The 12390-nt window shown below is 42.6% G+C and overlaps 1 protein-coding gene across 1 annotated transcript; it reads right to left on the bottom strand.

Annotated features, from left to right (window-relative positions):
- Positions 1-8075: 8075 nt before the first annotated feature.
- LOC147468615 (C4b-binding protein-like) lies at positions 8076-12385 on the bottom strand. The gene is made up of 8 exons (XM_086553032.1): positions 12376-12385; positions 11671-11853; positions 11161-11282; positions 10485-10572; positions 9796-9875; positions 9305-9425; positions 8570-8761; positions 8076-8278 (listed from the first exon to the last, which is right to left on the bottom strand). Exons 1-8 carry the CDS (start codon positions 12383-12385, stop codon positions 8082-8084), a joined length of 993 nt encoding a protein of 330 aa, XP_086409158.1. The 3' UTR covers positions 8076-8081.
- Positions 12386-12390: the final 5 nt, after the last annotated feature.

Raw genomic sequence — 12390 nt, 5'->3', positions numbered from 1 at the left:
GATTTAGTGCTTCAGTTGTGCGCTTGGATGGCTATTGTTTGAACTTTTAAGGTGCTCGCTGTTGATCCTCGGAAGCTGAATAGTGACTTGCCTTTTTTTTCATTGACCGTGGTGCATTCTATTAAGCATGGTGCGTGGGAAGAGAACTGGTGCAGACGCTGCTTGTCCTTCACAGAATGTGGATGAAGAGCGTCAGGAGACGGCTTCGCAGGCAGAAGGCATACTCGAACCTGAGCTAACAATGTTTGAGGAATTAACCAGGCAGATTTCGTTGTTAAAATCTGAAGTTGGAAACTGGCGGGACAGATACGCTAGGATGGAGACCAAGGCAAAAGAAGACAGGTGTGTGTCAGAGGAAAAGCTGAAAGTCTTGGAGGAGAGGAACAGCATACTCGAGGCAAGGTTGGAGCAAGACCGACGGCTTAGGGTGGAGGCTTTACGACAGGTGGAGGTCGAAAGCAGCCGAGATGGACCGTCTAGCACTCTGGGAAACCAGAATTGCAATTGAAAACCGAGCTCAGCAAGATCGAGATATGATGGCAGAAGCCAACAATTCTCTCAGGGAAGTTCTCCATGTCATCACTCCAAGCCTTTCCTCTAATGCAACTCCCCGCCAAACACCTGTACCTGCTGAGAGGTCCAATTTACCTGATCGATCTCGATCTCGTCAGCACCCACCATTCAACACCAGTATATGTGCACCATAACCCGCATGCATCTCAGCCTCTTCACTGCAACCAGGAGGTTGAAAGCTGAATCCGCCAGATAGAAAATCTCTCTCGCCCACCAACTGAGGAGAATTTCATTCAGAATGCTCAAGTACACTGCAGAGGACCAGCTGATCTTATAATCAACAGCTCTCCCTTTGACACGATTACAGCGTGGACAGAATTCAAAACCAAGCTGTGACTAAAATTTTGGGAAATGTGCTCCTTCAGTGACTTTTTCTGCCTGTTTTACAAGAAGAGGCTCGCGAGTGGACAAGCTCCTCTTGATTTCTACGTGGCTCTTGGAGCTGTATATCAAGGTGTGCGGGATTATCCTAAGGCTATTGGCGAACCAGATGAGCTTATCAGGAGGGGATTTCTGCAGGGACTACCTGGATGGTTACGTGAGATGTGCGCCCTCTCTGAAAATGGACCACTTCAAAATCTCATTGACACAGCACAACGCGTATGGAATGCTCGTGTAGGAATCAGAGCAGCAGATGAAGCCCCACCTCGCTTATACCCATCAGCCGCACGTGCTTCATCTAGAGTGGCTGCAATTGATGAAGACGCCTCATCCTTTTGACAGGTCTGCTTTAATCCACCCCAAACACCCCTTCGACGACCACCGCGGCACATGGATCAGCCCCATAGGAGAACAACCTGTTGAGCTTGTCAGCATGAAGGGCACTTTTGTAGGGAGTGTCCTTTTCTTAACCTCCCAAGTGGAACGGAATCCGCCGCGTCGGAAGGACGTCCAAGTCTGCAGGGTTCCAGAGTGTTCCGCCCTGAACGAGAAACAGCAGACAACCAAACTCTTTGTGACAGACCGACAGTTATGCTGAAGGTTGAGGGTCAGAGCTTTCTTACATTTATCGACACAGGAAGCCAGGTCACCTTGTTGAAGAAAGAAGCTATGTCGCGACTACTACCTCGCAGGACGCATGTTGCAGCTAGAGGGCTCAAGGGAGTCTCGGGAAAGGAGCTTGCTGTTTTGGAGGAAATGGATGTGGAGATTTGGCTGAGACCGGGGAGAAAGCTCTATCACAGGGTTATGGTTGTAGATGGTGTATCTTTCCCAGGAGATATGCTTATTGGTACAGACTTGTTAAGGAGGGTTGATTATAAGATTATTCATAGTTTGCAAGCGCAGGAAGCTTTTCTTCATCTTGATGGTATGGTTTATCCTATTGATTACGAAGCTGGAGAATCCTTGGCCCTGGTATCTTTTATTCAGAAGAGTGTGCAACCTGCAACAACTCGTCTTGCACCCAAATGCAGGACTGTTTGTCTGGCGCGATCAGGGGTTTATGTGCCATGCAGCATTTCTTCTGCTTTTAATGGCAAGTCTGTATTAATCACCAGCAGTACATCAGTGCTTGAAGTTCCACGCACGTTGGTAAATCCTGTTAAAGGAATGTGCTCTATTTTCGTTGTCAACTTCTCTGCAAAGCCTGTTATACTCAAGAATGGAGCTCATTTTTGTACTGCTGAGGAGGTAAGATTGCTGCCTGAAACTGACATTGGTGAACATGCTTCTCTGCCTACAGTGAACCCATCAACTGCTGTGAATGACACACATAAGGGCTCTATATGTGGAGATCTAGGAGACCAGGAAGAGGAAGCTGATTTTGCCTGGGAGGAAGATGTTTTTGATAGTTTTCATGGTCTTCAGCTAACAGATCCTGAAGAAGATTTAGCTAAAATCTGCCACGTGCTACCACCTACCGATACTGTAGTGAAGATTGATGCTGCTTTGCATGAAAGTGCTGTTGCTGAGGCAGCTTTAATCGAGGCAGATGGGGTAGAAACGGCATCGGACCCATCCTTAGGACACCTGGCTGCTGTAGAGAGGGAACAGATAATGCAAGTTCTTTCCAAGTTTCCTCGTCTCTTCTCTGGTGATAAAACCCAGGTGGGTTTAGTTCCTGGAGTGTCACACAAGATTGTCACAGGTGACACGCCACCTATCTGCACTCGGCAGTGGAGGCTCCCAGAATCTGCAAAGCTGAAGATACGAAAGGAGTGTGACCAGATGTTACGTGCAAGGATCATAGAACCATCAACATCTCCATGGCTCTCACCGGTTGTGCTTGTTAGGAAGAAGGACAACAGTGTGCGGTTTTGTGTCGATTACCGCAACCTTAATGCTGTCACAGTTGCCGATACCTATCCTCTTCCAAGAATTGACGAGCTGGTCGACGAACTTCGGGACACACAGGTGTTTACGCTTCTTGACAGCAGGTCTGCTTATTGGTCTGTACCTGTAGAGCCTGCTGACAGACCCAAAACTGCCTTTAGCGATGGATACCGCCTTTTCCAGTTTCGCCGGATGCCATTTGGACTTTCTACAGCGCCCACCACTTTCCAGAGGACGATGAATGTGGTCCTGTCTCCAGTCCTTGGAAAGCACACACTTGCATACCTGGACGACGTCGTCGTATATAGCCGAGATTTTGCTACTCACCTTAGGCAACTGGAAGAAACACTGAAGCTATTGGACTGTGCTGGCTTCAAGTTGAATATGGCGAAGTGTGAATTTGCTGTGCAAGAATTTCGGTTCTTGGGTTTTAAGATCACCCCAGCAGGAATTTTGCCTGACCCAGAGAAGGTCAAGAGTATTAAAGAAATGAGACCACCCCGCAATGCCAAGGGTGTGCGACGATTCTTAGGGGCAACAGGTTTCTTTAGGAAGCATATTCCAAAGTATGCAGCCATTGCAGCACCTCTCACGCAACTCACCCGAAAAGACCATTCATTTAGTTGGGGAGAGGAGCAGAAAGCCTTTGACAACTTAAAGGAAAAGCTCGTGTCAGCACCTGTCTTGCGTAAGCCTCGATTTGAAGACCCTTTTGAAGTTCACACAGATGCATCACAAAGTGCCATCGGTGCTTGCCTTATGCAGAGAGATGGAGAAGGTAACCCAGCAGCTGTTGCTTATTTCTCCAGGAAACTTCGTGGACCCGAGACCAGGTATTCTGCGACAGATGCCGAGGCCTTGGCTGTTGTTGAAGGAGTGAGAGCTTTTGATCCATACATATATGGTCGCCAATTTACCGTGTATACAGATCACCGGCCTCTTACGTTCATCTTTACACGAAAGACAAAAAGCCCTCGCATGACAAGATGGGCTTGTGAGCTCTCACACTACCAGTTTAAAGTGATCTACAAGCAGGGGATCCAGCATCGTGTTCCTGATATGTTATCCCGTTCAGTTGCACAAATAGACCTTACCAATGTCGACCCAACGACCATGCGCGAAGAACAGGTGAAAGATTCTATTTGGCAAGAAGTAATCAATTACTTAGAGGAGAAGAACTTGCCGAAAGGGAAGATCCCCCTTTCCCTCAGTGAGTTCACACTTCAAAACGGAGTTCTCTACCATCTTCAACAATACCCTGCTCACGTAGTTCACCAACTAGTGGTTCCGAAGGTTCTCCGGAAGGCTGCCCTTAAGCTCGCTCATGATAGCTCCTTTGCATCTCATCCAGGTATTTTCAGGACATACCAGAAGCTCAAGGATCTGTTTTATTTTCCAAATATGATGCGAGATGTCAAAGCCTATGTTTCAGCCTGTCCAACCTGCCAACGACGAAAAGGAACACCACACAGGGCACCACTGGCTGCTGCTCCACAGGTATCTACACCATTGGAAAAAGTTTCGGCTGACCTTGTTGACTGTGGCCAATCAAGCAGTGGGTTGAGGTATATACTGGTAATAATAGACCACCTTTCTCGGTACCTGCAGCTGATTCCACTTCCATCTAAAGAAGCTGAGGTTGTAGCTGATGCCTATATTAAAGACTTCATAACACTATTTGGTCCTCCACGTCTTATTCAAACTGATGGTGGCTGTGAATTTACAAGCAGATTGTTCCAGCAGGTTTGTGATATAGTTCAGACGAAAACCCATCTCACTACAGCATGTCATCCACAAGCAAATGGGATGGTAGAGCGGTCTAACCGGGTAGTTAAGGAAGCGCTGGCAACTTTAACCGAACGGCACCCTTTGGATTGGCACCAGTACGTACCGCAGGTCAGATTGGCACTGAATAGTGCGTTTCATCGGTCAGTAGGCGACCAACCTCTTTATTTGCTAATGGGTCATCATGGTCACTTTCCAGTTGGCCTCTCCAACGAGGTGACCTTTGCAACTGACTTTGCCAAACACTTCAGTGACGCCTTGAGAGAAGCTCGTCATGTGGCCATTGAAACATCACGTCGTGCTCAAGAAACTTGGGCAAGGCAATATAATAAAAAGGGTAGAAAAGCTCCAGAGATGGATGTCGGCACGTTAGTTCTATATCGTAACTTCCGCAGGCTGAGTGGACCTCGGAAGACTCTTGGGTCTCGATGGGATGGTCCTGCTCGTATCCTGAAGCGAATTGGACCAGTGACGTATATCACCAGGGATGTGGATTCTCCATATAAAGAGCGTAGGCTGCACGCAAATCAAATCAAACCTTTTAGAACTTTTGAGGAATTAGTATTTGTGGATTCACCCAGGGAAGAGAGTGCCTCTGGTGAAGGTTTGCCCATAGAGCAGCAATGTGAAGACTCTGAAAGAGACCCTGATGAAGTGTTACTCTTATCAGCTGTGCGTCCCAGATGAGGAGCAGAGTGCCTACCTGTGTATATAATCTATTACATGTATATGTATCTCTGTACCTAATGTTTTACCTATGTTTACCTTCCACTTGTCTATTCGTTTTATCTTCTACTCTACTTTATTTTCCCTAGCCTTATTTCATAGTTTTATCTTTTATCTATTTCTTTTACTCAACTTCTTACCCGCTTTTACTTTTAATCCTTTTGATGTTTTATTTCTCTTATTTACCTTCTTATTTTATTTCCTCTTATTTCTGTACATTTTATGTTCACCTTTTTTGTATATCTGCTTTTATTTATTTATTCTTATGAGCTCAGTTTTATAGTTTTAGGTTTATTTTTAGTCTCTGGTCCTGTAGTCGGTTTTAATGTTTTTGTTTTATTTAGCCAGTGTTATTCAGTTTTAACGGGTTCATGCTATTTTACTTTAGGGGCCGGCTCAGTGAACATGCCCTTTATAATTACAATCCTTAAATATTTGCAGGTCCTGTCGATGCGAGGAAGCCGTCACGAGGGTTCTAGATTTCCGGATGTCGTTTTTAGTATTTCCAGATTATGGTGGCTGTTTCCGTCCTGTCTGCCTGCCGAACGTGTCCCATGACAAGAGTGATGATTGGCCGAGAATGATGTGGAAGATGAGGGGCGTTCCGTTAGCAGTTGGATGAGAGTTGGGAGCGTGAAGGGTCGTCTCGTCGCCGTGATCCCCGTTATGGTTTCGTCGAAATCTGCGCCAAGTCGCCTGAGGAATGGGCGGGCCCGGAGCGGACCTAGGGATTTATCCGAGACTCGAGGACGAGTGGAGGCGACGCCCCGACCTTCACTCCCGGGCCATGGGAGGGGTTGTAGCGAGTGAATTTTCGAAGACACCCCCGCAAAGAAAACGACTGTGCTTGGGAGCAAGGGGAGTGGGTGCCCTCTGTGCGGCTGCGCAGACTGAAATACCGATGTAATAGATACGGCGTTACCTTTCCCACCGACATGAATATTATAACTTAATTAAGCATAGGGAAAATATACACACTATGTAGCGCAGGATAAAAGCGCCCTCTTAGCTTAAAATGCGATTTGCGGTGACGTCACTGCGCAACTGAAAATGCGCACGTAAGAACAATAGCGACAGAACCGCCACACGGACCAGAGACGCCATTTGAGAAACATCATTAATTATCAATTTTTACATTGTTTACGTGTTCATATTTTATATATTTTATTCGTATTTTCTGTGAGACGGTGAATCGACATCGGAGGCTACAGAGACGGCAGTTTATATTAAGGTATTGTTTTTATATTGATCGTGTTTATGTAAGCTGTCACTCCTATAGTAAAATACAGAACCCGTATGCTGAGTTTTTCCTAGAACCCTTTTATTTTGTTTTATATTAACTTTGGTATTTTATTTCGAGTCAAGTATTTTATGCCATTTTATTTTGTAAACTATTTATAAAACAACATCAGCATGTTTGACTCTCAGGCCTAAAATGTTTATGAAAAGGGCCAAACGCTACCATTTATTTGACCTGGACAATGAAAAATAAGATTTGTTAAAGTAATAAATAGAAATGAAAGTGACATGAAAATGAATAGCAATGAAAGTGACATGAAAATGAATAGTAATGAAATGTGACATTGGAATAAATAGCAATGGGATAATAAAATAATGAATAGTAATAAATATTGAATAACGAGAAATGAAAGATGGAATTTATGTCCGCAGAGTAAAAGGACTATAAGAGCTAAAGCAAATGCTACAATTTGATAAAGTGAAATAAAATTATTAGTTCAAAAAAACATTTATTTCTTTGCCTTAAATTCAAACATGTACAGATAATAATTTTCTCTCTCTCTCACTCTCTCTCTCTATCTCTCTCTATCTCTCTATCTCTCTCTCTCTCTCTCTCTCTCTCTCTCTCTCTCTCTCCTTCATTCCTTGACTCTTACGACAATAGACAAGATAAACTAGAGGATGATGTCTGCTAAGTTCAGAATAAATGAAACCTGAAAAAAACAATGTATATGACGAAGTAGAATTCCTTATTATAATAGGTATATGATTCGTATATGACATCACAATTTATGAATTTACAATTAGCATATAACATATATTTACATTATATATATACAAACAAGCGTACTTACTTACTCTTTCTCTCCTCTCTCTCCCCTCTCTCTTTCACTCTCACCCAATCTCCCCCTCCCCCTCACTTCCTCCCTCCCTTTCTCCCCCTCCATCTTCCTCAGCCTCACCTTCTCTCCCTCACCCTCTTCCTCTCCTTTCTTCTCTCTCTCACTCTCTCTCTCACTCTCTCTGTCTTTCCCTCCCTCCCCCTCTCACTCCCCCTCCCTCCACCCTTCCTCCCTCTCTCTCCCTTCCTCCCCCTCTCCCTCTCCCTCCCCCTATCCCCCTTCCTCCCCCTATCCCCTTCCCTCTCCCTCCCCTTCTCCACTTCTCCCCTTCCCTCTCCCTCCCTCTTCCTCCCCCCCTCCCCTTCCCCTATCCCCTTCTCCCTCTACCCCTCCCTTCCCCTCTTCCCCCTATCCCCCTCCCCTTCCCCCCTCCCTATCCCTCCCCCTCTCCCTCCCCCTATCCCCCTTCCTCCCCTTCCCTCTCCCTCCCCCCCTTCCTCCCTCCCCTTCTCTCCTCACTCTCTCTCCCCCTCCCTCTCCCTCCCTCCCTTCCTACCTCTCCTTCCCACCCCCTCCCCTTCCCCTCCCCCTATCCCCTTCTCCCCCTCCCCCTCCCCTTCTCTCCTCTCTCCACCTCCAAACCTACCAACGCAGCCACGTACCTTTACAGTAAGGGATCTCGAGCAAGGACCAGTTCCCGCCCACGCATTCGGTCGTGTAGTTGAAGCCTCCGCCTTCGAACTCCCCCGGGCAAATGTACGTGATTTCGGTGCCCCATATCCAGGCGTCGGTCTCGTTGGCCCAGGCGTGTTGGGGCACTGCCGGGGGGGCTTGGCATGCTTGGGGGGGATAGGTGGGTTTAGCAGAGGGAGGGGGTTGTGGGGTCGGGTTGTTGTGTGCGTGTGTTTTGGTAAGTTGATTAACTATAAAGTTCAAAGTTAAATCAAGTAGAAAGTATTACGATGACAAAGTCTATATACATATTACTCACAACACTAATTTTATACAAAAACAAAAACCTACACATAAACATAATAAACCACGACAATAACATCCATCATTAGCAATAAACCCACACATATAAACCAAACAGCAAACAAACAGCAAAACATAAACACTTTCCCACCAACCGTTATAACAACCGAACTCCGGATCGAGTGGGCTCCACGCAGTCTCATTTGCTACGATCGAAAAATACGTATCGCCGCGGGGAGACATCTGCCCTTTGGGACATGTGTAGTTGACCTCAGATCCTACCCAGTAAGGAGGTCCTTGGTCGAGGAAGGCGCCGAAGGGAGCGTCGGGAGGAGGGATGGGCATGGCTGTTGGAGGGGGGGAAGGGGAGGGGGAGGAAAGGAAGGGGGTTAGGTTTTTGTTATGTTTTGTTGTTTTCGATTTTTTTTTTTTCTTTCTTCGAACCGTTTAAGACCGTTTTCGGTTTGTTTCTGTTTCTGCTCTCTCTCTCTTTCTTTCTACCTCTCCTTTCTCTCTCTCTCTCTCTCTCTATTTCTCCACCTCTCTCTCCCTTTCTCTCTCTCTTTCTCTTTCTTTCTACCTCTCTCTCTCTCTTTCTCTCTCTTTCTCACTCTTTCTCTCTCTCTCTCTCTCTCTCTCTCTCTCTCTCTCTCTCTCTTCCTTACACACACACACACACATCCAAATCACCAAAACTCAAATCAGAAACAGAAAACGTCATTGAACCTTCTTTCTCAAAGATACTATTTCTAACAATAAGTATAATCATACTATTAGATTTATCAATTAATAAATTCATTCATTCTTTCTCTCTCCAGGTATTGACTTAATACAACGCCAATATCAAGCAATATTTGCCATCGCGATCTGAAAGTAAAGTCAGTCCTTACGAATTCTACAAGTAAAGTCATCTTCCCCAACGGAGGTCCACTGTCCATCCTCTTGGCAGGTGAGTACCAGTGTTCGTTGGAGGTTCCCGAAGAACTTGTCTCCTTCACAAGTATAGTTGACCTGGAAAGGGGATGGTATTGTAGTGCTATGATTCTTGCTCGGTTGCTCTCTTTCTTTCTTTTTCTTTTTTTTTCTTTTGCTTTCTTTCTTGATCTTTCTGTCTTTTTCTTTCTCTCTCTCTCTCTCTCTCTCTCTTTGTCCATCCTTTCTTCCTTTCTTTCCATCCTTCATCCCCCTCCCCCCCCTCTCTCTCTCTATCTATCTATCTATCTATCTATCTATCTCTCTATCTATCTCTCTTTTTCAGTCCCCCTGCCCTCCTTCCTAGCTATCTCCCTTCATCCCTCCATCTTCTCTCCTTCCTCCCTCCTGCTTTCATTCATCCTTCTTCTATTCTACTTAAAATGAAAAGAAGAAAAAACAAACTTACACTGTAGCCCTCGACTCGCGTGAAATTATCCCATGTGTAGTTACTGTACTCAGGCGGTGGTAGAGGGTCGTCCCAACACACTATATGAAAGATACGTTAAAAATTGTCAAGAACCGTTAAAAATACGTTAAGATCCGTTAGGTAGTACGTTAAATGATCGTTAGGTACACTGCAATTATATTATATATATTTTAAATTCATCAATAACCGTTAAAATACTTTATGATCCGTTAGATACTACGTTAAATTATCTTTATATACACTGCAATTACGTTATATATTTTTTTGATTCATCAATAACCGTTAAAATATCTTATAATCCGTTAGAAACACGTTAAATGAGCAATTCAATTCATTCCAATTACGTTATATATCACTTTAATTGCCGAGATAGTCTTACTCTTTTCAAAACGATTTCGGTCAAGAATCATAAATCTATTCACAGAACAAAGAAATGTGCCTAAAATGTCTCATAAACAACGCCTCATGTCTTCTTTTAGTGTCATTTACTCGTCCATAAATTTAGATCACAAGAAATATTGTAACGAGAATAGTTGACAATTCAGAATTATTTTTTTTATATATATACATTGCCATAAATATTAAGATTTGCCTAATTTCCAAGAGATTTGCTTAACATTCAAGACAAAGATTTGTCTAACATACCATACAACACGAAATGTACTTACACACGGTACAAAATAAGGGCCATTCTGTACTCCACTTATGGTCGCTTCCACACACGGCGACGGTGGAATCAAGCACGTCTGGAAATGACTGTGAAAGATATTTTGTTATTTTTTTCTGATTTTGGTTTTGCGTTTTTTTTTTTTTTATCATCATTTCTTGGGATGAATTTTTGATTCTTTTCTTGTGTGTGTGTTTTTTTTGTTGTTTTTTCGTTCTATTTCTCGTTATCCTTACAGTCGTTTTTTTTTATATCGCCATTACTTTAATTGTTACCGTCATCATTGTTTATCATTATCTTTTTTTTGCCATTGATATTAGATCATTATGATTATCATCATTACCATTACTATTATCATCCTTTTTGTCATTATTATTATCACTATTATTATCACTATCGTTATTATCATCATTATCGCTATCATAATCACAATCATCATTATTTCCATTACCATTATTATTATTATGATTATGATTATCTTAATTCTAATCATCATCATCTTTATCATTTTTATCATTATAATCATTATCATTATCACAATCAATCATCATCATTATCATCGTCACCATAACTACCACTATCACCACCATCACAACTTAACCATAATTACCATTACCAATAGAATCACAACCACATATTTTTACATTCTTATTGACAAACAACCCCTTAAGACTCACTATATTTGGTGGGATATGGTGACCTTCTTTACACCTGTAGTCCAACACCGCTCCAATACCATTCCAGGTAAGGTTATCCATAACCATATTCATACCAGCTTCAGGAGGCGGGTCGACGCACGCTGATTGGATGGAAAAGGAAGGTTAGATATGGGAGGAAAAGTGGTCTTGTTTGTGGGCAATGATTTGATTTGTTTGTTTGTTTGTTTGATCCGAAGTGTCAAGATTTGTGTTTGTTTGTGTTTGTTTGTATGTTTGTTTGTGTGTGTGTGAGTGTTTGTGTGTGTGTGTGTTGTGTGTGTGTGTGTGTTGTGTGTGTGTTATCCTTATTGCTACCGTGGATATGCTCCTTTGCAAAATAAAGATGTAACTTTTAGATCTATATCGATATACATAGCATCATGAGAGATTTCATATTGAAATGTATAATAGCGTAGGTCATAATCCTTATGCATTTCAATATAAACTTTATTCAAATATGAATGCGCCTAATTCTATAATTGCAAATACCTTCATAACAAGGCGTGGAATTCATCCAGCCCACAGGAGTGCATTCAATATCTTGCTCATCACTGTAGACGTTGCAAAGGTAACTCTCATTGCAAGTTGCTTTCACGCTCTGACCAACCGTGTAGTTGACCTGGTTTGACCAGTTTGTGGTTCCGTTCTCCACCAGGGGCTCGCCGGTGCACACTGGAAAATGCGTTGCGAAATGACAAATGTTTAATATGTCTTACGTATATATATATATATATATATATATATATATATATATATATATATATATATATATATATATATATATATATATATATATATATATATATATATATATATATATATATAATACTTATATATATACATATATATATATACACTTATATATATATATATATATATATATATATATATATATATATATATACATAATTTTATATATACTCATAAAATATATATACTTTTATGTATATATATATATATATATATATATATATATATAAATCTGTATATATGATATATAAACACGTGTGTGTGTGTATGTATGTGTGTGTGTGTATGTGTGTGTGTGTGTGTGTGTGTGTGTGTATGTGTATGTGTGTGTGTGTGTGTGTTGCAATCCCTCACTGTCGAGTCGTAAAACAAAGCATTGTTAGGAATGTCAAAATTAAAGGAAAGAGCTCGTATGACAGCACCTTGTAATGTGTACCTTTGCACCTTTAATCATACTCT

The sequence above is a fragment of the Penaeus japonicus genome, unplaced genomic scaffold (assembly GCF_977035675.1).
Source record: "Penaeus japonicus unplaced genomic scaffold, GWHDUDI00000001_assembly GWHDUDI00000027, whole genome shotgun sequence".
Lineage (NCBI taxonomy): Eukaryota > Metazoa > Arthropoda > Malacostraca > Decapoda > Penaeidae > Penaeus > Penaeus japonicus.
This window is presented reverse-complemented; position numbering and strand designations above follow the sequence as displayed.